We start from the raw sequence: 25,816 nt of genomic DNA, 5'->3' as shown, positions 1-25,816 counted from the left end.
ATTGTATTACAAATAAAACATTGTTTAATCATATGAACCATTGCAAAACAGAATAATATATTATTATTATTCATGAGGATATGCAAGCATCTTTCCATAACTATGAATCATAATCCAAAAGTTGCATGGATAGTCACGAAGCTAGTAAAAGAAGCCAAGAGTCAAATAAATTCTACAAATATGTATTATAAAAAAATATCTTGAAATATATCATAGATAGCTTGATATTTGTTTTATCTCTCTATTTTATTCAATATATCAAGAAGCCGGTTATTTGATTAAAAAAATTGTTTATCCTACGCCCACAAAATCGGTGTAAAAAGTGTATAAAATATAGAATTAGAAGTGAAGAGGATAATGTGTACATATGATTGATAATATATTATTATAGGCTCATAGATACAAAGAAAGATAGGGTGTAAGAAATTAGGTAAAAAAGAATAATAGAATAATAAAATAATAAAACAATTTCTTGATGTCTTAATTAGTGCCCTAATAGTTGAGAAGAAAAGTTCCATAATTCATTGTTTCCTTAATTATTACATTTAGATTAATGTTAGAAATAACTTTAATTATTTTACTAAACCACTGTTTTTATTTAATTCCTTTATTAACTTTAGAAAATAAAAAAAGATTTAGTTATTTTATAATTTATTTTCATTTCCTTAAATTTATATTAAATCAAATGACAGAATACTAATAGTAAATAAATAGATATTTAATCAAAGTTGTTAATTAATATTTAATTCATCCATTTTCATATCCCTTTCAGGGTAACTTCTAAATGCATTCATGAGATCTACTTTTTATATTTTATATTATCATTCTATTGCTTTTGGAACTTGTAAGTTTGTTTTAGACGTATTGTACTTATTTAAAGTGGGGAAACTCTACCTACACCCTTTTGTTTAATCAAAAGACTCAAATAAATTTCCACCGCCGTTTGTAGTTTTATAATTCATAACTCTTCTTGAAATAAATTTTCCCATCCCATTAATAATATGTCCATATTAATTCTTGAAAGGCAAACACTTTCTGCCGTAACAAACCACAACACAATTTATCTCCTTATATAATGAGATAACTTTAATCAAAACACAAAGGTAAAATAATCAAAAGTTATTTATAAGTTCGTTTTTATTAATTGTACTTGTCACTTTTAAGTAGACAAAGTAGCTAAAGGGTTGAAGGCAAGGTCAGGAATGAAGAAACAATATTAATTAAATGTTAGAAACGAGGTGAGGTGAATGGTTGTAAACTTGTATCAATGTCTCTCTTTGTATCTAAAGAATAGAACCATATATTCAGAATCATCAATGTTGCTAATAAAACCGTGCTACTATTGTGTTTTAGACTTCAAAGCAATTACAATATCATAAAACCAAATTATTCCTGCTCAATTTGATGCCCAAATCATTAATGTGACATGTTTAAGTTTACAAGCAAATGAGATAGAACACAAATTTAAAAAAAAACAAGTACTCAATAAGAATAGGCTCAAAAGTTATAACTTCAATACAAGGTAGACTATAAAGTTAAATATTTGATTCTTGTGTATAACACTTATTAAAATGAACAATTACACATTTAAAATGGATTAATTTTTTAACCAAATGACGATGAGATTCCATGGATTATACCAAAAAAATCACATTTCCACATAGTATAAAGTATTCATTAAAATTTAGTACAGAATTCAACAACTAGGTTTTGTAAAAAAAAAAAGTAAAGAAAATTTACAGTTACCCACTTAAAAGAGGAGGGAGCCCTAAAAAAGCTTCTCATCCTTACCAGTATATTTCTTAGTTGTGTTTTGGAGAGGAAAAAAGAAAATTAGAGAACTATAAAATACATTTATAAAATTACTTTGAAACATTCTTTTTTCTTCTGTAAAACTCAACTTGCAAACGAAACCTAAATAAATACAGTGAAGATGGAATCTGTCTAAACTGTTGTCCAATCAGTTATGAGAGAACTAGGTTTCTGAGGAGATGGGCATCGAGACTTGGGAAGCTTCTTTGAAAATAAAGATGACTTGCTCTCGAAGAAACTAGACAAAGATTGTCGAATTGACTTGTCTTCATCATTTATCTGATCATTTGATACAGGTTTTCTCAATAGTATATCTTTGCCACCGAATATAAGGCCCAGCCTCTTAAATCTGGTTTTTGGTTCTCCAGTACTCATGCTCGGTTCTTCTGTTTGCTTTATCATATTTAGTGATTCCTCAGGATTCAGTAAAATTGTCTCCACTGTTTCATATACCTGCACACAATGACACCATAAAACTTATATTTTGATTGATATAACTATCAAATAGTAACATATTAAACCACCAACAACTAGTCTCATTATCAGTTTACATATCCGGAGGAATTATTTTTCTCTCACATGAGCTTACAGGTGGAGTTTTCTAGCAAAATGAGTCTGAACACTTTAGAAAGGTAAATTAATAAGTGGTGGAAGGTAGGCTTGATTAAAGCTCAGGATATACGTTTCACAAATTGAAAGTTTCTGAGCTCACTCCACTGGTTTACGTGTGTTGGCCGTTTCATTAAGGGTTAGTTTGAGAGTTGAATTTTGGAGGGGAAATAAGGGAAAGGGAAGGCTCGAGAGCCATGAAATACACTGTGAGATGATTCCCAAGTCTTCCCTCTCCCTTCGTTTCCCTCCAAAATCTAACTCCCAAACAAACCTTACAGTGTCTTTTTATTTGGGTAACTACTATGCAACTTCATAAATTAGTCACTTATAGTTTAGGAGTACCGACCTTGACAAGGTCATGGACTTTCTCGCACCATCTGTTGCTTTGGCATGTTGCAACTACATACTCTTTGCACTCGTAGAACAACTTTGACAAGTCATTGTTACCAGATAACATAGGTTCTGCAATTGTAAATCCTAAACCAAGCTGCATATTTAAGATCAAAGATTATGATTAGAAAGACATAAAAATGATACAGTCGTTGATAAATAGAGAACTTTTTTACAACCAGCTATCTATGAAATCTAGTCAAGGCTGAATTGCTATCAAGCTTTACATGATTATCACATGTTTAGAGGATCATATATTAGTAGTAGAATTATTGATTCCATACCCTTCATGACATGCTTATAAAATCTGAAAAAAGATTAGAAGTTAAAAATGGTTATATTTCTTTTTAGCAAAAACCAATGAAATTAAAGAGCAGATGCTTCATCCTCAAAAACTTGAATGGCCAAGACCATTCTTCTTCATTCATATTTAAATTTTAATCCAAAATATTTTTCTCTGCATTTGTTGATTAGGATAAAAAGCTAACTGCATTTACTATCGATATTGTATTTAATCCCCAGTAATTGATTGACCCCAGTGGATAGCATGTTGACCTAGAGTTATAGGGAGGTTTTGCAAATGGACATGGGGACATACTCAAATAACATGCCAGTCTTACTGTTCTAAATTCAGATAAATTCCTTGATAGCAATTTATTCTTGCCTATGCCCCGCATTACGGTCAAAATGTTTAGCTCATAACCAGCACGGTCATAAACTTAAGTCTACACTAATATGTACAATCCGCTTCAGAATCAATCACCAAACAATCTAATGAAACAAAGAATTACCCAAGCAACATGCGAGCCAATATTCATACTTAGAAGGTTCATTGTGATTACAGATGACAACTATTATGCATTACAAAAGTAAGTAGTGTGACAGAAAAAATAAAGAACTTACTAAAGAAACAAACAGCTGCCCAAAAAGCTCTGAAGGATGGATGTCCTCAAATGCATTGAGAATACCCTCCCTACAAACAAATGTTAAAATGAGATGTATTTAAGAGGAAAATGTAAATTACCACAAAAATGATTATTTAGACTTACACTGCCAAATCCTCATCAAAGAGAGGTGCCTGTTTAACAGCAGGGACTGGTTTAGAAGTTTCCCACAATTGACGCCACAAATTACCTACCATCAATACATAATGAAATTCAGGGAAGTTTTATGATATGACTTCATATGAAAATAATAAGTGCCTAACAGTGCCATGTTTCTTACAGAATGTGTTATAATGGAAAAAAAGGCAACACTAAGGATTCAGTGATTCACTTATCTGCATACATTTAACCAGATATGTGACATTCAATTTAGGCATTATAATATACTAGCGTGTCGACCGGCACTCCGTGTCTGTCGATCCGCACAACTCACCATAATACAACCTCTTTGGCAATCAAAGTCGTAGTAAAGACATAAATGATGACGAAACTTATAAGCATATAAGTTTTTCAGAAATGGCAGCAATATAAAAAGGCTAGCCCAAATGCATGAGACTTCCAATTAGTAGGATCTAGGGAAGGTAGATATACACACCTTTACCCTTGCAAATAGCGAACATATTTATTTTGCTTTAACCAAAGAAATAACAATTTTATCACATGCTGATGATCCATTAGCATAGACAAAGACCTCAAATTGTGTTGCTGTGAAATTGCAGCAATAATGTGGCATAAGACTATTAGTATACCTTCTTTTTGCATTCGTCGACTTAGCTGACCTCGGGTAGACAACTCACCAGGATAGAAAACATCACTATCCTCAGTAATTGCCTCATTTTCTGACCAATCAGGAGGAGAGTGCCACCTTACAAAATCCTCCAAAATACTTCCAGGATTTGCAGCCTAAAGTATGATTATAAATAGAACTTTAGGCACATTCAAAATAGTTAGAAGCATTTAGAATATCAGCAAGAAAATTTCTCTTTGAGGGAGATCCTGACCTTGAAAGCCTGCATATCAGAGAGGAGTTGAGAGCACCCAGCACCAACACTGACCATAAAAGGAAAGGAAAGGAAATAATCAATCAATGCCTAACTGATACTAACCATAAGCTATTACATCATACATGCAATTCTTCAGTGAAATGAAACTAGCATTTGCATGTTAGTCACATGAGAAAATGATTATCAAATTTATCACAAAAATAACATGGCAGATGTTCATTTGACCATATAGTTCATCAATTAAACTTATAGGAATTAGTGAATTACTGCTAAAACATATCAAAGTATACATCCATAGGTCAGTAAATGTACGGACCTCCCTGTCCTCAGCACAAACTCCTCGTGTTCTCTGATTAGATCTTCTGTAAGCAAAGGTCCTTCCTACATGAAACAATTACAAAGATCTCAATTATAGGAGCATGTTTAAAAAGTAGTAATTGTATAGCACACATATATATATATCAAACCTGGGTGAAAGGAGAGTACACAGGCTCGCCTGTTTCCAGCAACATTAGATCTCCAGCCAGGCAATCTGCACCAATTCGAAGAACAAGCTCCCCAGTACTTAATCTAGCATATAGAACAGGGCTTGCAGGACTTCCATCAATATAATTATCTGAGTGTTTTATATTTGTGTCCGCTTCCTTCATCATAGACTCAAGAGATTCGGTTGCAATTATGTGGAGCCTTTTCCGAGAGATGCAACAATTAATTACTTGAAACTGTTGATATAGAAGACATGATTTCAGATCTGGGATCTCATCTGTGGGGACTCCAGGTAAATGTTGTTCTTCAGACCAAAGTTTTCCTAGCTGCATAAGTAAAAAAAATACTCTTTTTCACTGGTAATTAAGAAATAAAATAAAGGAAAACATTATGAAGTCCTACTTCAGATATTCTAAACCAGAAATTCATACAGGACTTCTTTCCTTTCTTTCATGGACAAGTATATTCAATGTTTTTTTAGAACTGAATATCTCAATATGGCATCGCGTGTCTTGTATACTTATTTATTTGGTAAAATTTATGTTATCTAAGATGAAGATATTATTCAAATAAAAATTATGCACTCTATTAATTAGATACTGACAGTAAGTTCTGACAATAGCTCAAATCTCATAGAAAATATGGTCAAGACTCGAGAGTGTAAATTAAATCTAGAGTTCTAGGTTAATAATGAAGTTTTTATATGTAATTTGAAATTCTTATCAAGTTAAACACACTTCAACAATAAATCTGCGCCAGAAAAGTGCCATTTTCCGAACATTCTTGAAGTTCCCAATCACTTCAGCTAGTTTAACAACCAGGCTTTCAGGAGGAGCACCATGAATATCTCTTGGCAAAGATGTTATGGCAGTTTCCTCAGGATTGGAGTTGATCTTCCTCTTGAGAAAATCTCCCTCTGTGATTATCTTGCAAATATTACAATGAAAGTGAAACATCATCCCAGGATAATGAGTAATAAAAGAAAATAATACAGACGTAAGAAGGTTAACAAATGTAGTTACATAATCAAGTCACCTACAATTCATATACCTGGATCAAATAGAGAACTAATCAGATGCAAAACTCTCTCATCGCTACTAAACTCAGAGGTTAGTTTCTCCTCCTTTTCACGCAGCACTAAAGCCTTTACCGCAGAAAGAGTTGAGGCTGCCCTCTCTATGGCAGGTGAAAAACTTCCTGATGAAGCAATAAAATCTTTAATGGACTTTGTTTTAATTCCAGCCCTAGTCAAAAGGTCCAAAAATTTTAAGTAAGAAGCTAGTTGTATCGTTAAGCTGAAAAATCTTTCTAAATGACAGTATTATGTCTTTGGATTAAAAACTTTGCAACCAGTCATTGTCAGTGTAAAGAACACTTATATAGAGCGCGACAACAAAGAACTTTAAAATGGTTCATGAAAAGTTCCAGGAATAAAGGGAAACAAAAGACAAAAAACTGCAAACAAGTACAACTTACTCAACAGAAATAGCCAATTGCTTCAGTACCGAAGACGGAGGAATGAGGTCTACGTTTGCAGCAGTTAAGCTTTCAACCAAGGGAATTGCTTCTGAAGCCTAAGTCAAAATTTATACTCAAACATCATTAAACTTCATTCTTCTGCACATAATTGGAAGATAAACCCTTGAGTTAAATGTTTCAGATCTTCTTACCTTGGCCTCAAGATCATTTTTCATATTTAGGATGAACAAGTTTTCATCATAAAATGGAATTGCCATGTCTGCGTCCCCAACTTTATCTGTATCTTGAACTTCTTTTCTCCCTATCCGGATGTTCTTAATTTTTTCTTGCAAATCCTGCTTAATTCCTATATGTGGAGTCCTCCACTTTATGTTCTTCAATTCACTGTGAAGCTGCACCATCCAATAACAAAAATCAATTGTTGAGTAATTAGTAATTACCTCTATCTACATGACAGACCTTGTCAAACAAGGACCTAAAGATAACACATACGAATAATTAAAATTGAACTAATCATATTTAAACTAAATACTTCAGATTTTCGATAGTTGCAACTAGCAAATGAGGGAATCAGAAAACTAGAGCAAATATTCTAACAAATTTTGGACAAAATCAAGACATCGTCTTCACGTGTGGATGCTGAATTAATTATCAGGAAGGACACTTCAATTAGAATCTAATGAAACAAACAAATACACTTTCATAATCAAAATGCAGTTCACCAAAATTGCATACCACATTCCAACGCAACGAATTGAGAAAATTTTCCCCAAAGTTAACATTATTCTTCTCTCTTGAATATACTAGTTACTCAAGTTTTATAGATCCATGTTCAAATTCAAAAGGAATCATAAAGCATTGAAGAATTGAACAACTACTAAAAATCACTACGATAGATATTCCATTACCTTAGAGAGATTGTGTTTGTGAGGAGAATCAAGTTCCGGTTGCGTGATCAAATCCTTATTGTCATGATCTTAACCAATAAACAAACAAATTGAGTCAAAAGTAGTCAATCCTCATTCTCAAAACAAAAAATAGGAAATGAAAGAGATAATTGCGTGAGGATAAGAAAAACCTTGATTAGATTTGAAAACACGCTCCGCTTTTGAAGCAGCGGAATGAAAGGCGTTCCTCGCTTTCGACACGATAGAATTTGTGGCTGATTCCTCCATTTTCTGCGCCTAAGATAAGATGATTTTTGAAGCTTTTTCCTTCGTTAGTTCCTATGAATGAATTAACAGTATCGTAGTGGTAGTGGAAGATTACGAATTCTGCACCAAATGCATGGTTCAAACTAAAAACATATATAGTAAGTTTTTAACTTTTTATACAGTATATTCGTTTCTAAATAACTACAATTAATTTTGTTAACATTTAAACAAATGATTTTATATTTTATATTTTAAATGGATTTGATTTTATATTTTATTTTTTAAAAGTATTGTTGAATATAATCATTTAATACTTTCTTGAAATTATAAATTTGACCAATATTATGAAACATATTTTATTCTATAAAGGATAATTATTTTGAAAGATGGACTAACATTGAAAAATATAACATCTTAGAGAGTTGTTTTAGTTTAAAAATCGTTTTTTACCTAATTTTAGTTACAACTATGTAACCTCTACCCAAGGTACATACATGAGTCTACATACTCTCTCGTGTACTAGTCTTATGTACTTAAAGTTGTCTCATTCTTTATTTCATACCAATTAGATTTTAATTAATAAATAATATAACACTCTTACATATAAGTGATATTTATTCTCGATAAAAAGTATAATATTGAATAAGAATGACAACACTGCATAAAACAACATCTATCCTCATTTAAAAGATATGCTTTATTCTTTTATTATATATATATAGTTAAGATTTATAATTAATACTTTGCTTAACAAATTTTATTACATGTTGATTAAATTGTTTTGAAGTGGCTAAAAGTTGCATAAAATTTTTCATATAAAACAAATGGGTTGTGTAAACAGTGCTAGTGAGCATAGGAAGCTGGAATTTGAAGCATAAGTGTGAAAGTAGGAGTATTTTATGTCTTTATCCTTGAAACATGGATTGAAGGTCTTCATTGTATTTAACCGAACAATAGTTGGCTTCTACAAAACCTAGGAGTTTATTATAACTTATTAGTACTACACTATTATGTCATGTGTTACCTGTAGTTGAACTTGTAGTGACAAAACTATGGAATCTATGTATTGTTGTAGGGTGCTATTCTTAAGAAGATTTGATGACTAAAATAAAATAGCCAAAAATATAATTGCTTCCAATTGTCAGTAACAAAATTGATTCAGAAAAAATATATTGAAATTAATTTAATTATTAAATATTATTTTGATCAATCATAAGTTCGTGTCATAAACTGTGTGACAACAAATATACTCCCCGACTTTTATTAGTAGTGTGAAATAGTCCACTTGCTTTCTCAATGGAAATAATATTTCTGTTAGTATACCATGTAGCGGGGATAGCTCAGTTGGGAGAGCGTCAGACTGAAGATCTGAAGGTCACGTGTTCGATCCACGTTCACCGCATAACATATTTTTTCATTCATTTCCATTCATTTTATACAATTATAACCAAATGCAACAGGGTCACATGGATCGGATCTGCTGTCCCCAATCACGTCGATCACAATAAAAGAAAATTGATAAAATTATAAATATTTAATTTTTTTTAACTGACGTGACATAATACGATTGATTTGGAACAGGGTTTGGGACAGCAGATCCTTGTCCGGGTCACAAGGCCATATAATCGGAAAAAAGTAAATTAGAGTTAGTGGCTTACATCAAATATTCCAGCGCTGCTAAGGCAAAGTTAACACCATCCATGAAGGACAAATTGTTTTTGTTTCAAATTGGTAGACCCAATTTCTCACCTGCCCAATCATCCAAACACTAGTCAAATGGAAATTTAAATTTTATGTCATAACATTTCATTTATGTGCTTTAAATCCTAAGGGTGAATTTGATTTTGGATCTGATAAAATATATTTGGTTTTACATCCTTTGCAAAGATAAAAAATAGTAGTTTTTTTATATATAACAAATATCTTTCACCATATGATTAAATAATTAATCTTTTTTGGAGTGTATGATTCACCTATCAACAAGTATCGTTTCTAAAATTAAATATGGGTTATAATTTTTGGTTTTAGAAAATATCCCCTACTACCATTAGCACCACCCTCTCTTGTGGTCACCACCATCTCCTCATTCTCCATCATCAACCCACACACCCAATCACAAAACTACAAAACCCAAAATAAATTATTTAGTGTGTGGTATTGATGGTGGAACTCAACTCTAGCTTGTGGTCAACAACATTTTTGCATGGGAGGCATTGAAGGTGGTTTGTACATGAAGATAGACCAAAGATAATATGAATGAGGAGCGAAAAAATATAGTGAGATATGATGATGACACTCAAAAAATAGTCTTAAGGTGGTAACTTAGGATATGAATAGGAGTGGAATGAGTGGTCGATATGAGGAAAAGGTTCTAACGATTATGGTGGAAGGTATAAGACAATGTTAAATGGTGTAGTTTGACAAATAAATGGTGGCGGCACCTATTAATGGTGGCGGCACCTATACGAAATGAGTTACTTGGTCAAGGTATAAAGGACAATTTGGACTTATTTGATCACGTTCGAACTATGACCAAGCTTGCAACAATACATACATATCGATGGTTTTACCTAAACTTATTAGTGAGCCAATTTTTAACTATATCATTATCATGTGAGTTTTTTAATTGATATGAGTCAGTCATAGCTCGATAGATTCAAGTTGTGTTAGAGCGGGCCAAAATGACCCAAAATTTATTTGAAAATAGATTCTAAAATTTAAGAATTTAGACCATAATGTAAACTCAAACGAATTTGGTTTTGGTTGAACCAACCCATTTTGTGAATGTAACCCGGGCACATAAATTAATTTGGCATGGTAAAAATAAATTTTGTCTTGTATTAGTAATTGTGGTTATTAAGCAATCCTAGATTAGGCATGGCCCCATTAATATGTGGGACCTTATTTGAGAATGTTAAATTGTTTGTAGGGTAGAAGTTGGGGGAGCTTCCTTAATTGCACTGCTTCCTCATCCCAATCACCTATTTGGAAACCCTACCCCACACTCTCCCACCTTCCCATCACCATCGTTTATTTTTCAAAGATCCTCCAATCACTGCCGTCCATCACTTCAGCATACTTTTATTTCAACCATTGTTTCATCACTTATGTATTTTTCCAATTACTCCTTTAGTCAAGAAAAAACTTACATGAAAATACATATAACATATCATATTATAGATAATTATGTTTATGATTTTTGATACTATCATTTATGACTAAATTTTAAATGAAATTATATTTTTAATATACTGATTGTATTGACATATATACTCTACACAAATTTTTCTTTTTAGTATCATGGTTTCAAAAATTGTTGTATTGCTTCACATCTATTCAATCACGCGATATAGATGCGCGTGGGCAACACTCAGCACCTTCCACCACCACTTTTTTAAACTTTTCCACTCTTTTGTTTCTTTGTCCTAATCATATTCCTAGAGTTCATTCACTCTTCACTAATAATACGCACTATATATATATATATGATTATATATTATTAGATATTTGAATTCTTTCTCAACTTTTTACTACAAAAAACTGCATGAAATCCCAAAGTTTAAGATTATTTACTTTTATCGAACATAATGTTGACAAATATTAAAAAATGTACAATTTGGTCTTGTAGCTTTCTTAAAACTCTAGATATGTTACCAAAACTATAAATCTAAAAAATCTATAGGAAAAAGACAAGTTTGCAAGAATAGTATACATATAACTTTCTCAAGGATATTTGAATGTTTTGCATTGTTTGTAATGTAAGATTGATTTTTGTTTCATTACTCATTATAATAATCTTTTATAAACAAATATTAATATAGTAATATTTATAATAGGGAGAAAGGGTATATGTCAATGATTATTCATTATATATATATATATATAATAAAAGAAGGGTCCTGCAGCCAAGAAGAATATGTTTCAACACTGTTTGGTCAGATAAACTAATGGAATCAATTAAAAAAGAATACAAGATAAAATGAGAGTTATATAAACTTATTATAATTAATCAAAATTTTCTGTTATGCGGCTATACTTAATAATTTTAACATTAAAAAAACAAGTTTGGGAATTGGGAGGCTAGAATACTTAATAGTCAGAAGACAAAATGAATATAACCTGATATTAATCGAATTCTCTATCATGCTCACTATACTCAGTAAGGTTAACATCAAATATTCAATTAATAGTGTGTTTCTTAACAGTGATATATTTAACTGTCACATTTTGAAAATATATATTTCTATCTATTTAGAAGTTGAATACTACATTTACTAATAAAAAATAGTGGATGGAATCATAAAAATAATATAATATGTGTAAATATTTATACATAATCATTATATCATTTATATGAATTACGTATGAATAATAAATAATATATTATTAATATATATATATTTTTCTCTTATAAAAATGACTTAAAAATAATTACAATTATTTAGTGGAAAATATGAGAAAATAAAATAGAATAAGTTATTTTTAAAAAAATTATAAAGGTACCCGGGCAGGGAGAAAGGTATCCGGGCAACGGGCAGCAGAAAGACGCTGTGAGTGAAAGGCAGAGAAGTCGTTTAAATTCACACGGAGAGAGAGAGAGAGAGAGAGAGTGACACTCACTCACGAAAACACAATATCTTATTACGTTTTCATCATCAAATAATCTTCAACAACCGAACCTGAACCTCCGAACCTCAGGCTCGTACCTCACTGAAACTAAGCAAAAACCCACCCTCGAAAATAATGGAACCACAAAATCCAAACCAAAAGAGAGAAGAATCACACACAAAAACAGCGTTCTAGAGAGAGAAACACATACCAAAAGAAAAAAACAGCGTTCTAGAGAGAGAAACACCGTAATCCAACGCCTACATGGGTCAGATCGTGAGGAGGAAGAAGAAAGGGCGTCCCTCGAAGGCAGATCTAGCTCGCCGGAGCGGAGAATCTCCGGCGTCGGCGCAGTCAGACTTGCGACGGAGCAGGCGGCGGAGGAATGTGAGGTACACCAACATGATTGACTACGACGATTACCTCGACGAGGAAGAAGAGGACGAAGACGAGAGAAGACGCGAGAAGAAGAAGCTCAAGCTCGTTATGAAGCTCAACCAGGGCGCAGAAGAAGACGAAGAGGAACAACAAGAAGGAGAAGATAACGAACACCACGACTATAACAACAACAACAGCGCCTCGAATCTCACGCGCATGGGGACGCGTGACGCACACGCGCCAGAGGAGGAGGAAGAACAAGGGGAAGATGAATTAGAAGAAGAAGAAGAAGAAGGGAATGGAATAGATGCAGAGGAAAACGAAGAAGAAGAAGAAGAAGGAGGAGAAGAAGATGAAGATCAACGAAAACGTGAGGTAATAATTGAATTAGTGAAAATGAAGAAAGAGGAGAGTGTGTGTGTCTAGGTCAACTGAAAATTGAATCAGTGAGAATTTTTGAGATTTGAGATAAGAATTAATTGGACCATGATTTCAAATTTTCTCTCTCTGTGTCGGGATTTTGGGAGAGATAAATATAAGTAGCGGGTCAACTATCTAAATACCCATCTTCTTCTTTCTCTCTCTAACCACCATCAATCTCTATTTCTCTCTCTATAACTTTAATCTACCAATTATATTTTGTGTCTTTCTCTGTCTCAATCGCACATCACACTCCCACTCACTTATACAGACGCAGTCTTTGTCCTTTTGATTAAGCTTGCTTACATTATTATTATTATTATTATTATTATTATCAATATCAATTGGGTGTGCTTATGTTGTTTTGTTTTGTGTTGCCTTGTCTTTGGGGATGTGGTTTCTTGGACAGGTAAAGGGAACAAAAGTTGATTCTAAATGGCTCCATTCTGTTTCAGGTTGGTATCATTTTATGGGTTTTTCCTATAATTCTTAATTCTCCCAACTCTTCTATATTTATTTTTTAGGAATAATATTTGCGAGTTCTTACCTTTGGGGTGAGCCTTAGTGCAACCGGTAGTGACCAAAAGGCTATGGGCCAATTATGGTAAACATTTTCTTTCGGCTTGTAGGGTAAGAATGGGTACATCTATCTTTTCCCTATACCACACTAAATGGGAGTCTGGTGCGCTGCGTCACTTTTTTTAATTATAATAATAATAATAATTCGTGTTAGTTGCTGAAAGGGTACTTACTACTTATTGTTTCTTTGTGCTGTTAGGAACTCCATCAAAGCTGCTTCCATCTGGGTCCGGAATTCCCTTGCCTGATAAGAGGACCCTTGAATTGATCCTTGACAAGCTTCAGAAGTAAGTTTTCTTTTAGTTTTTGCCGTAAAGTGAATGATTAACATCTGCTCCCTCATGAAGTGTATCAGGACACTGTGCAATGGATTCTGTTTAATTAAGAAACATCATCTCATAATCAGTTATTGAATATTTAAATGAATTGACAAATCAGAACCCGTAGCGCAAAGTTGTGCCACAGCAGATGTTGCCCTTTTGATTTGTGTGGTATATTCCATCATTGCATGTCAGTGCCATGTTTTTTTTATTGACATGGGTGTAAATGACGATGACAGGAAGGACACATATGGTGTGTATGCTGAGCCTGTTGATCCAGAAGAGGTGTGTGGACTTTCATTCATTCCTGTGAATTGTGTTATCCTTGTTGGTGTTTGGAATGCATTCTGAGTTGAAAGCTCCACTTCTGTTTTAATGCAGCTTCCCGATTACCATGATGTAGTCGACCATCCCATGGACTTTGCCACTGTCAGGAATAAGTTGGCAAATGGATCTTATCCTACATTGGAACAATTTGAGGTTTGTAAATATGTCTTAGTTATTCATGATTGGAGTTGTGGGAAATTTCTTTTTTTTGTGTGTAGATTTTGGTTGTTTATGTAGTGACATTGTACTGGGTTTGCATGTTGGCACTGTGCACTTCTGCTCATTTTTTATTTAAATGAGAGAAAGCGTGTCATACATTACTTAGATGAGACTCAAATATTTACTTAATTACAAGCATGACTTTGCTTTCTCTTTTCGTTAATAAATTCAGAAAAGAAGGATGTTCATATTGATATATCTGGAAAAGGGGTTGTAAGCAAGGGGCTGCCACACCTGTTGAACATCTATAGAGTATATAGTATTAATGGGGATTATGTGGAATTTAGCCTAAGTTATAGATGTGGTTTTTTGTCTCCAAAAATGTTTTTTTAACGTACCAATAGATTGAGTTTGGTAAAGACATAGAATCTAGAGGAAATTTTTTCCATTGTAATTTTGATTGTTTCGGAATTGAATAGATGATAGTGTTCTTCAATCGGTGGTAATAATGCAGCTTTGCTCTTAGGGACATGGACATAGAACCCTAAAACATTATCCTTATGGTTTGGTCACACGTAAATTAACTTGTTAACACGCCACATTTCCTTAGACGTGTTATGTTATAAACATTCCAACCCTTATCTGTGTATTATTTTTGCATATTGCTATGAATTTTAGGTAGGTATAAGTGGTGTGCCGTCTAAAGGCCTACTTTGTTTTTGGCTTCCTGTTCTTCACGAGTGTTATTCAGGTGGTAATGGGAGGCAAGGCATGTTATACTTGATCATAGGGTCTAAGTCTTAGTTTACTGGGAAAACATAGGCAATGGATATATGATATCCCTGTGGTTCGCTGTCTGACCTCAAATCTTTGCTCTTTCAGTTAGACGTACAAAAATCCGAGATAGAAGTTTAATCTGGAAATCAATTACGACCCTTTAGACCATGATGTTGTTAATTGGCATTGGAGAAATATGTCATGGTTCCTAGTCATTTTCTGTTTGGAACTCACAGCGGGACCTTCTTTTAGATGAATGAGAAGAAAATAATGTTTACAATTTGTTTTCTCGCCAATTACTGTGGCTTTTATCTGTAGATACTAGGTAGCCTGTCATTACCATCATGATATTTAATAAAGGCAAGAAATGGACTTGTTTCTTTACTCATTGATCCCTTTATTGCATAACAATCCTTGGTTTAAAATAGTTTTGTTTGTTAAATCATCTGAATAAATTTAAAATGTGCTCCTGTGCATAGATATTGTCTTCCTGATTAAGTTCAGTATTGAAAGACAATATTTTACTATTATTACCTTGACTTCTGAATGCATTTTTTGAATGCAGAGTGATATATTTTTGATTTGCTCAAATGCAATGCAATACAATTCACCAGAGACTATATACCACAAACAGGTATTAAGCTGACTGCTTTCTTTCGTTCACCTTGGAAAATGTGGCAACTAATCACTATTTTGTGCTTACTTTATGATTCCTTTATGTGCTACAGGCACGGTCAATACAAGAACTTGCACGGAAAAAGTTTGAGAAGTTGAGGATTGACTTTGGACGCTCTCATAATGAGCTGAAATCTTCCGATCAAAAGACTGGGCCTAATTCTTTGGTTAAGAAGCTTGCAAAGAAGCCATTGGGTGCTTCACAGGAACCTATTGGCCCTGATTTCTCCTCAGGTGCAACTCTTGCTACCCTTGGAGATGTACAACCAACTTCCCATCCAATGCAAGGTGTCATCTATGAAAGGCCTGGTAACGTTGACGGCCTCGTGGAGGGGAATGCTTTCTTAATTGACTCAAATCAAGAGAAAGCCGAAGACGTTTTATCAGGTAGCACAGAAGGGATCAAGCTTCTCCATCTGTTTTGTTACATCGTGCATTCATTGTTCAATTCTTAGTATATTAATGTCAAGATCTAGCTGTTCTCTTTTGACTGTATCAATTTAATGTTTCAGGAAAGGGTACACTCTCCAAGTTGGGAAGGAAGCCATCTGTGCAAGATTATGAACGTCGTGCAACTTATAATATGTCTAATCAACCAATTAGTAGATCAGATTCGATATTTACAACCTTTGAAAGTGAAATCAAGCAGCTAGTTACTGTATGTATCCAAAGGAGTGAATTCGAATCCTTGAACAGTTAGCTTTCTTATCTTGTTTAACTTTAAGGCACTTAATGTTGTATTTTTTGGTAACAGGTCGGACTTCAAGCTGAATATTCCTATGCTAGGAGTTTGGCTCGTTTTGCTGCAACACTGGGACCTACTGCTTGGGAAATTGCTTCCCAAAAGATTCAGCAGGCACTCCCACCTGGCTGTAAGTTTGGTCGTGGTTGGGTTGGAGAATATGAACCGCTCCCAACCCCAGTATTAATGTTTGATAATTTTGTCCAGAAAGAACCTAATCTGGTAAAGAAGTTGCAGTCTACTACTGAATCAATAAAGGTTGACAAAAACAGTAAGAATGTTGAACCCACCATTCAACAACCTGTTAATGGATCAATGGTTGAGGGAAAACAGCCTTCAGTTCATCCCGGCAGCTGGCCTACATTAGAAGGAAAACCATCTTTGTTTGGTTCTGTGGGTGTAAGACCCAACACTCCTGTCAATCTCCCTCATCAGCAACCCAATGTTCAAACCAGGAACCTTGGCAAGTCCAAGAATAAGGGTTTGAAACAAGTAGAACTGAACTCTTTACCACCGACTGATCAGAATAATGTGAGTCTAGTTGTGAAGCTTACCAGTAATGCTCCTGCCTCTGTATCAAAACCCAGAGAGATGGTACCATGTAACACAAATATTTCACCATCTATGCCTTTCAAGCAGCCAGATATTAATGGTGTTGTTAGTGGTGACTTGCCTAATGGAAAAGTCAGGAATACTACTATGAATAGACGAATGCCTGGTCCATCTGAGAGCTCATCGAATCAAACAGGAAGAGCAGCTCCCTTTTTTGCCCATGGACAACCATCACATGAGAGCACAACAAATCAGATAGGAAGAGCAGCTGCCATTGTTTCCCATGGGCAACCATCACCTGAGAGCACATCAAATCAGACAGGAAGAGCAACTCCCTTTTTTGCACATAGACAACCATCACCTGAGAGCACATCCAATCAGACAGGAAGAGCAGTTCACTTTGTTTCCCATGGACAACCATCACCCGAGAACACATTGAATCAAACAGGAAGAGCAGCTCCATTTGTTGCCCATGGACAAGAGCAGAGTCTTAGTGACCCAGTTCAGCTGATGAGGATCTTAGCCGAAAAGGCTCAAAAACAACAACAGACTTCCAGTTCTTCTAATCATTCCCCTGTTGATACTCCACCAGGGGTACCATCTGGACAAAGAGATGGCACGGGCAACGCTTCAGCAGCAGCTGCCCGGGCATGGATGTCTGTAGGAGCAGGAGGGTTTAAACAAGGCCCTGAGAGTCCTAGTCCTAATTCACCCAAAAATCAGATTTCTGCAGATTCATTGTATAATCCAGTGCGAGAGTTCCATCAGCATATGTCACGAATTCGGGGGGAGTTTCCGTCTAGTGGAATGTCTTTTCAGTCCGATAAGAACAATTTTCCATTTCAGGCACTTGCACATCAACCTATGCACCCAGTTGGTGCTTCTCAGTTTCAAAACCGACCTAATGTTTTCCCTCAAGTAGCAGCACCCTCCGACCTGTCAAGATTTCAAATGCAACCACCTTGGCAAGGTATCCGGCCTCCTAGTCAACCGAGACAGAAACAGGAAACACTTCCTCCTGACTTGAATATTGGTTTCCAGTCTCCCGGGTCACCTGTGAAACAATCTTCCGGTGTGATGGTTGACTCACAGCAACCAGACCTAGCTTTGCAACTATGAATTGCATTGCAATTTTGGTGGGCATGTTTTCATAAGAACTTGTTTATGGAATTTTCATCTCCTGTCGTAGGATGTTGATTTTGATTCAAAGAGCCTTGCATGAATGAGGAAAGGGCTACCATTTTGTACTTCTGGAAGAGATGAAATAAATATCATGTGCCAGGGAGATACTATCCCTTGGATCTTATGGTTTTCTTGAGTGGGATTTGGCTTTTGGCACAAGGCTGGTCAAAATCAGTTTGTTTGCGTTTAGAAGACACCGACGAATTTGGCAGACAGAAGTTAACTCCATGCGACTTTCCTTCTTTTCCAAATGTCGATTACTGAGATATTGCAGCATGCCCCTGTTCTATCCAGGAGTTGTAACCGTAGGTTATTATTAATTGATGATTATGATCAACAGCAGTGCTTAGATTTTTCAATTTGCTGGCGAAAAATCCTATTGATGCCATGTACATTCTTTACAAATGGATGATGAAATTTAGTTGTCTAGATATTAATTTCCTTTGATGATTACTTATGTATCTGAATTGGTGGTAACTTAGTTCTTAATGTTGCTATTACCATGCACATGAGATTTACATTTCACCAATGCAAAACCATAAGTATGTTTGCCATGTCATCAAACATTATTCTGTTTTTTTCTTAGTTATCCTTTTGTTATATACCTGAATAGTATTTAACTTGTGATTCACGTGTATATAATTGGTGAACCATGTCTTTAATGGTATGCAATTATATGTATTATTGCTTCTCTGTGTATATGTTTTATGTACATTACTTTTATATATAATATAAAAATAAATGCAATCAAGTTGAGCAATCATTAATCTGAAATTGATGAAGTAAGAAGCTACTCTTTTTTAACAACTCTAATTAATAGAATTAATCAAATTTGCATTACAACTTATTCCTATCTTTGTTTTAGAAGAAAAAGTAACAAGGTCCATGAGATTTTGATATCATGATATTTATTTAATTTATATTGTCATTGAAATGAGGAATAAATAGATAGATAGGGATATCCTAAAATGGTGTGATGAATTGAAAATCTGGGGTGGGGTCCACAACTAGACATAAGCACTAAGCAGAGTATAGGACCACATCGATAACCATACATTATACAATTAACTTTTCATATACTCTTCAAACCCTTTAGCAAAGAACACTTATAGGAATCAATACCAAATTGAAAAGTAACTAAGGATCGAAATCACTATGGAAAATATAATAAAGGTCATTCATTTAAAGTATTAATAATTAATACATTGGACCAAAACCACTGAGGAAAATTGGGTTATTGGAGAAGAAAAAAACACTTATGGCTAAACTTGTGGTATACAAACGTCATTTTAAGTCACCAATTTTTATCCTATTTTGGAATTCCTTTCTTGTCATAATAAACAAAGAATCTCGTCTTATTTCTTCATATCTCACCAAATTTTTGTCTGGATATATTTGTATTTTACAAATCAAATAATATTAAATTGTCAACTTTTTTTGGTATTTATTTAAGAATGAAAAGAAGATAAGTTGATGTAAAGGTGAGGTGTTTTAGAAGACTAAATATCTAGCTATGAGTTAATGCAATGAGTCCCCAAGCATGTCTCAAAGTCTGTCACAATCTAATCATAATAAAATAAAAATAGACAAAATCATGAACGTTTAAATTTTTTAACTAATATAATATATTCTGATTGGTTTGAGACATGCTTGAGAACAGCAGATCCTTGTCCTTGTATATTTATTTATGAACTCAGCCCACAGAAGCAATATAACCAGGAACCACCTTTCCAGCACCTTGTTTTAGTTACTTTCCTGTTTTCCTCTGCCTTTCTCTTCAAACTGCTTTTCCTTTATTGCAAACAACCAAAAGTAATATTAGGTGGGATCAAATTTCATGTTACATATTGTGTGTTACTATCAACTTAAATATGCATATACAATTATTATATTATACATAGTCAGCACATCATTCACTACATAGAGGAGTTACATAAAAAACATATAATAAAATGACACTTTTCCTTGTTTTCGGTTCGAGTGAGATTACAATTTTATCATTAAAAACTAAAACAAAAAGGAACATCCCTCATAAAGGATCTTGTTCCCTTTAGCTAATAACAACACATCTACTTGGAATGACCACAATATAGTATATCTGATTTGGTCTAATACTGAGTATCTTTCTGAAAACACTCTCCTGGATGAAGACAAAAAATAAGCTAAGAGCTATAATTGGTGAGAAATGATTTTTAAAAAAAGCTCATAGTCTCACTGAAGTAAATAATGACTTATAAGTTATGAGCTGCTAAATTATTAATAATCATTACTTCACTGTTCAGCTAGTTTTATCACATACTTCCAATTTAAAAAAAAAGTAGTTTATTAGAGATACATACATTTTCACTTCATAGTTTCTCCAATCTCCACATTCTCTTTTCCTAACTTTCAGCTAATTCCACCAAATAGAAATTAAGTAAAAATCAATAGAACAATCAATTCAACCACCACCTAAGACCTCAGTTAACATTTGTTTTGTGTTATATGCATGCTCTTGAAAAATTATGATTTTACATTCGTCATTACTATAAATCAAAATCTTTTTCGGGGTTGTTACTCTCAACAAGTGTCGCTCCCATAAATCAAAATCTCAACTTTGGAATTCCAGTAGAGCTTTATACTAGTAGATCAACGTCTTATTATTTCTAAATCATCATTTATCTACCCTTGATGAGAACATTGAATTCTTTTTTTGTTTTTAAAGTTCCTTTTAGGTAACCAATAAAGTGCCCATGCAGTCAAATTCGAAAACATGAACAAGAAAAAATATATTGGTGATAGTTAAACAAGCATGTGTGGAGTCTTATGTTTCTAGCTTTTTCTTTTCTTGGTTTGTGTAACAACATTCTTTGGTGCTACATAGTGATAGAATGCCCCTATAAGCCTACGTAAGCATGTTCAAAGTTTTATGTTCATCATTTATCATTTGCACCCAAAAACTAAACAAAAATATCTCTATTTTCTTCCCTAATGTACGTGGCAGCTCTCAAATATTTTGCATTGCCCAATGATGCAGACTCCAAAAAACACTAACTTTATAAGATTTTGGAGCTAGGGGAACAAATTATTTTATTATTTATCTTTCAAATTTTCAGTGCTCTGAGCAGTAACATTATTTTATCTTTAAAGAACTCTCTGCCCTTTCTATCCATTTCATAAGGGGCATACACGTAATCACTGACTCACCACTATACTGTTAGTTAAATATAGGAGCTGTCCCGCAACGAGTAAGATTCCATGTGCCATGACTTTATCATTGGTTGAAAAATATATATATAAATTAAAATCTAATTTTTAAGTATTTTTCTCATCAACTATAAAGTCATAACAAATAGAATGACGGTCGTTGTGGATAGTAGATGTGCACCGGTTAAATATTATATCTGATAATTGGATTCCATGCCTATAAAGATATTTTTTAGAAACTTATGAACATGGCTTAGCTCAGCCTATAAATGCTAGTGTATCTGCATTCCTTTAAGGCAATACATTTAGACCATTTTCTTATCCTCTAGTCTCAATTTTGAAATGGCTATTATCAACACTTCTCCAACTATGACCAAGTGGTTTTCTACAGTGATAGAAGCAGTAACAAGATGTAAGGAAGGTTTTTCTTCATCAGTTTTGGCTGCCATTTCTAGTTCTGCAGTTGAACTATTCATGATGGTCTTGGAAAGAGTTCTTTTTGCTGCATTTACTTGCACTCTGGCACTTGGTATAATGCATTTTCTTTCTCTCCTCTCCATTTATTAGTTGCATTGCTATATTATCTTATAATGTTTGAGAATAGGATAAATCAGTGTTTGGCATTAACACCTTATATTGTAAAGTTAACTGAATAATGTGCTATATGAAACTTATGGTCTTATGAGAAATGTTTGATCTTGGCACAGGAGGGTCAATAATAGGAACAATTGCAGGAGCCATCAGAGGCCAAACTACAGAAGCTGGTTTTCTTGATGGTGCTGGAAAAGGAGCAGTAACAGGAGCCATTGCAGCTATAGAACTAGTTAATTTTGCTGCTGCTGGTGAACCATTATCAGAGGTAAAACTATAGTTCTATACTTTAAGAATATAATATGTTTCATATTTTTTGAAGACCCTATAGTTCTATTTTTTGGATACTTTTACTAGTATAGTGGCAGTGTTGTAATTCTGACCTCAAAGTTTTGGTGTGGAATTGCAGGTTACTATGTTAAGCACTTTCTTGAATGGTGAAGTGTTTATAGAATGGATATGTCCAGCAGCTGCACGTGCCTATGAGTTGCATGTAAGTATACAGTAGTGTTAGAATATGTGTAATTTTGTCGGAGTTAATTGATTAACATCGTTGTTAATGGATTAATTGTGCAACCGTTAATAAATTAACACTGTACTTAATTGATTAAGTTAAGAGCTATTGGAATTAAAATTTTGCTCATAATTGGTGAAACTCGTTTGTTTCAGATTAACACAGCAGAAACAAGTTATAGAGAAGTATCAGATATTTATGATATTTCAGGAGTGAAAGGGATGCCACAGAGTTCTATTCTAAAGCTTCCTTTTCAGCAATTCAAGTCATGCAAAATGATGAAATTGAACAATAAGTTAAGCTGCTCAATTTGCTTACAGGTGAGAAATATCTCTTATAAGTACTCTGCATTTTTCTTGATAGAAGTTGGTTTTAGGTAACCAATAAATCAATCCACATTTTTTGCCATCACTACCGAGAGATATCATAATTAACCACGGTTATTTAACAACACAATTTTGAAACGTGGTGAAAAACGAGACGGAAAAACATCAACAGCGCACTAAAGTTGTCAATGTGGGTCGTTGAACTGCAACTCTAACGTAGTGCATGAATCGTAGATAAAATTGGACTATTGGAGTCAAATTTAATATGGAATTAATGATGTTACCATGATGCACCAATAAATCATATTTTTAGAGGGTGAGGGTTTTATAATAGAAAATTATTGTTGGATTAAAGATATAAATGCATAATGCTCATCAAATTTTCTTCTTATGCGATATTGTTATCCACTACATCACATTGTGTTTGAAGTGATTTTTTTGTCTAAACTAATAACTATTTAAAATTTGTGTGAAAAATCAATGTTATCTTATCACTTATATACTTCAACAGTCCTATTAATATTTTTTTACATTTTTTTACAATAAAATGTAGCAGCGACTCTAAGAGTTCATGTAGCCGAAAATAGGGACACGAGAATAATTATCTCATGCAATTAATGAACTCTATTGTCTTTGTATTTTGATTTGCAGGATTATGAGGATGGAGAGTTGGTAAGGAAACTTCCAAAATGTGGCCATCTTTTTCATTTAGAATGCATAGACAAGTGGTTAATCCAACAAGGATCATGCCCAATGTGTAGAACTTATGTTCCTCATCAGATTCATGAATAGAGCAATGTTTTTATTCTTGTGTAGTAGGTTGAGCAATTGTTTATACATTAACATAGTATAAAAGTTATTAGTGTTTTTGACAAGTTAGTGTGTGTTAATAAATTAATCAACACATAAAGATGCAAGAAAAATATAATTGAACAAAGAAAAAAGATACCACCTTTTACAATTAAGCTTTGATTATTAACATGAAAGATAATTGAATAATATGAGATAATCTCACTCTACTTCTACATTGTGATAAACACAAAATTTGATTCACAAAAAATGCTGATAATAAAAAATTGGATTAGAAGGGGTCTAAAGTTTCATTCCATACATTTATTTTCACTTTTTTGGCAAAGAATTAATTTCTTTCAGGTTTGGCAAGGATATTAGTCTGAAGTTTAAACAATCAAAACGATGTCATTTTATATTAAAAAAATCAAATATTTTTAACTTATCTATAGTTATGTTTCTCATTTGTTAACTTATATAAGAAAATGTTCATTGTTTATTAAATTTTAAATTTATTGTTCATTTTTTGCAATTAAAATATGACACATATGTTGTTTGATGACATTTTTAACTTAATTATCACATTTCATAATAATAAAATATTATTTATTAATTATTTAATTAGATATGATAATATTTTTAAATTTGAAGTATAAAGTTATTAAATAATTTTTAGTTAATATTATAACTTCTTAGAATTTTAATGCAAATTAACCATTGACCCACTAGTCCAACCAGTGACTCATTAATCCACTTCATTTGATCGAGTAATTAATTATTTATGGATGATTATGATTTTAGAGAAATAAATTTTTTCCATATTCATCCTAAAGTTTCCAAAATTTTCATTTCCTTCAAAATAGAAACAGTTTAATTATATCTAAATATTTATCCTTATTTAATATATATTTTTAATATACATATGCAAGTCAAATAAATTAATAACCATATATATGGAGAGAAAATATATTATTAAAAAACTCTATAAATATGATGTGAATCAAAAACATTTGTTAAGGAGTATATTTTTGCAATGGTATGTACTATACAAATATAAATTAAAGGAGATTATGTTATAAGTTTACGAACTGTATCAATTTTTATTGAGTTTAATGTATATGTATTGTTAATGAAATATTTTACACAGCATCATTTAATATTATTTTATACTATTTTTTCATGCTCAATTGTTTCATTGATGATGCACATTCCACACTGTCACATATATCAGGGCCAAGCCTGTTTTTTCAATGTTCATTTCTATTTAAGTTCAACACACATTTTATTGTGAAAAAGTTTGATTTTTGGGTGAAAATTTGAGGTAAATAAACTTGGTTTGAGTTTCAAATTTTTATATTTATTGGTGGTGATTAATATGGTACTTACAAAAGGACTAAAATATATATTTTTCTTAGAACTGGTGCATGTAGGGAAGAACAAAATGACATTATTTTGTATTTTATTTAAGGATCTAATATCTATACACCGACAATATAAGTGTTTTTTATATCGTTAGTAAATCTCTATCATTCATATGTTAACTATTATTGACTTTCAAACAAAAATATTATAGATCAATGATGAATAATATATTGATAGTATAAAAAACTTTACATTTTCAATCAACAAATTTTAAACTTTTTATTTAAAAGAGTTGTCAAAATTTTATAACATGGAATTGCAACATGTGACCATACCAACACTTAATATTAGACAAATTTGTTAATGTTAACACAAGAATAATAAGGAAATGGGAGATGGAAAAACATCAATTATTAAAAATAGTTAAATAAAGTCTTGGGTTCGCACT

At 33.0% G+C, this 25,816-nt stretch overlaps 3 protein-coding genes and 1 non-coding gene across 6 annotated transcripts; 3 read left to right on the top strand and 1 right to left on the bottom strand.

Annotated features, from left to right (window-relative positions):
* Positions 1,891 to 8,020, bottom strand: LOC109355902 (rab3 GTPase-activating protein catalytic subunit). Its single transcript, XM_019599177.1, has 14 exons — positions 7,806 to 8,020; positions 7,636 to 7,703; positions 6,919 to 7,119; positions 6,725 to 6,822; positions 6,299 to 6,492; positions 5,986 to 6,164; positions 5,230 to 5,574; positions 5,079 to 5,143; positions 4,760 to 4,808; positions 4,508 to 4,661; positions 3,864 to 3,948; positions 3,718 to 3,787; positions 2,771 to 2,911; positions 1,891 to 2,265 (listed from the first exon to the last, which is right to left on the bottom strand). Exons 1-14 carry the CDS (start codon positions 7,900 to 7,902, stop codon positions 1,945 to 1,947), a joined length of 2,067 nt encoding a protein of 688 aa, XP_019454722.1. The 5' UTR covers positions 7,903 to 8,020; the 3' UTR covers positions 1,891 to 1,944.
* On the top strand, positions 9,211 to 9,283 carry TRNAF-GAA. The gene has a single exon. It is a non-coding gene; the product is annotated as a tRNA-Phe (tRNA).
* On the top strand, positions 12,469 to 19,161 carry LOC109356861. 3 transcript variants are annotated; one of them, XM_019600455.1, is made up of 10 exons: positions 12,469 to 12,490; positions 12,717 to 13,242; positions 13,697 to 13,742; positions 14,066 to 14,153; positions 14,426 to 14,471; positions 14,568 to 14,666; positions 16,015 to 16,083; positions 16,178 to 16,511; positions 16,637 to 16,782; positions 16,879 to 19,161. In XM_019600455.1, the coding sequence occupies exons 2-10, from the start codon at positions 12,754 to 12,756 to the stop codon at positions 18,535 to 18,537; spliced, it is 2,976 nt and encodes a 991-aa protein (XP_019456000.1). In that variant the 5' UTR covers positions 12,469 to 12,490; positions 12,717 to 12,753; the 3' UTR covers positions 18,538 to 19,161. The 3 variants fall into 3 exon arrangements, with proteins under 3 accessions (XP_019456000.1, XP_019455999.1, XP_019456001.1); XM_019600454.1 differs by lacking the exon at positions 12,469 to 12,490 and having other exon boundaries at positions 12,500 to 13,242; XM_019600456.1 differs by lacking the exons at positions 12,469 to 12,490; positions 16,178 to 16,511; positions 16,637 to 16,782 and having other exon boundaries at positions 12,500 to 13,242.
* Positions 22,010 to 24,092, top strand: LOC109356064 (NEP1-interacting protein 1-like). The gene is made up of 5 exons (XM_019599397.1): positions 22,010 to 22,315; positions 22,494 to 22,645; positions 22,787 to 22,870; positions 23,047 to 23,211; positions 23,869 to 24,092. The coding sequence occupies exons 1-5, from the start codon at positions 22,129 to 22,131 to the stop codon at positions 24,007 to 24,009; spliced, it is 729 nt and encodes a 242-aa protein (XP_019454942.1). The 5' UTR covers positions 22,010 to 22,128; the 3' UTR covers positions 24,010 to 24,092.

Source organism: Lupinus angustifolius, chromosome LG09 (genome assembly GCF_001865875.1).
Source record: "Lupinus angustifolius cultivar Tanjil chromosome LG09, LupAngTanjil_v1.0, whole genome shotgun sequence".
Lineage (NCBI taxonomy): Eukaryota > Viridiplantae > Streptophyta > Magnoliopsida > Fabales > Fabaceae > Lupinus > Lupinus angustifolius.
Note: the sequence above shows the minus strand (reverse complement) of the source record. Positions and strands in the feature narration are given on the sequence as shown.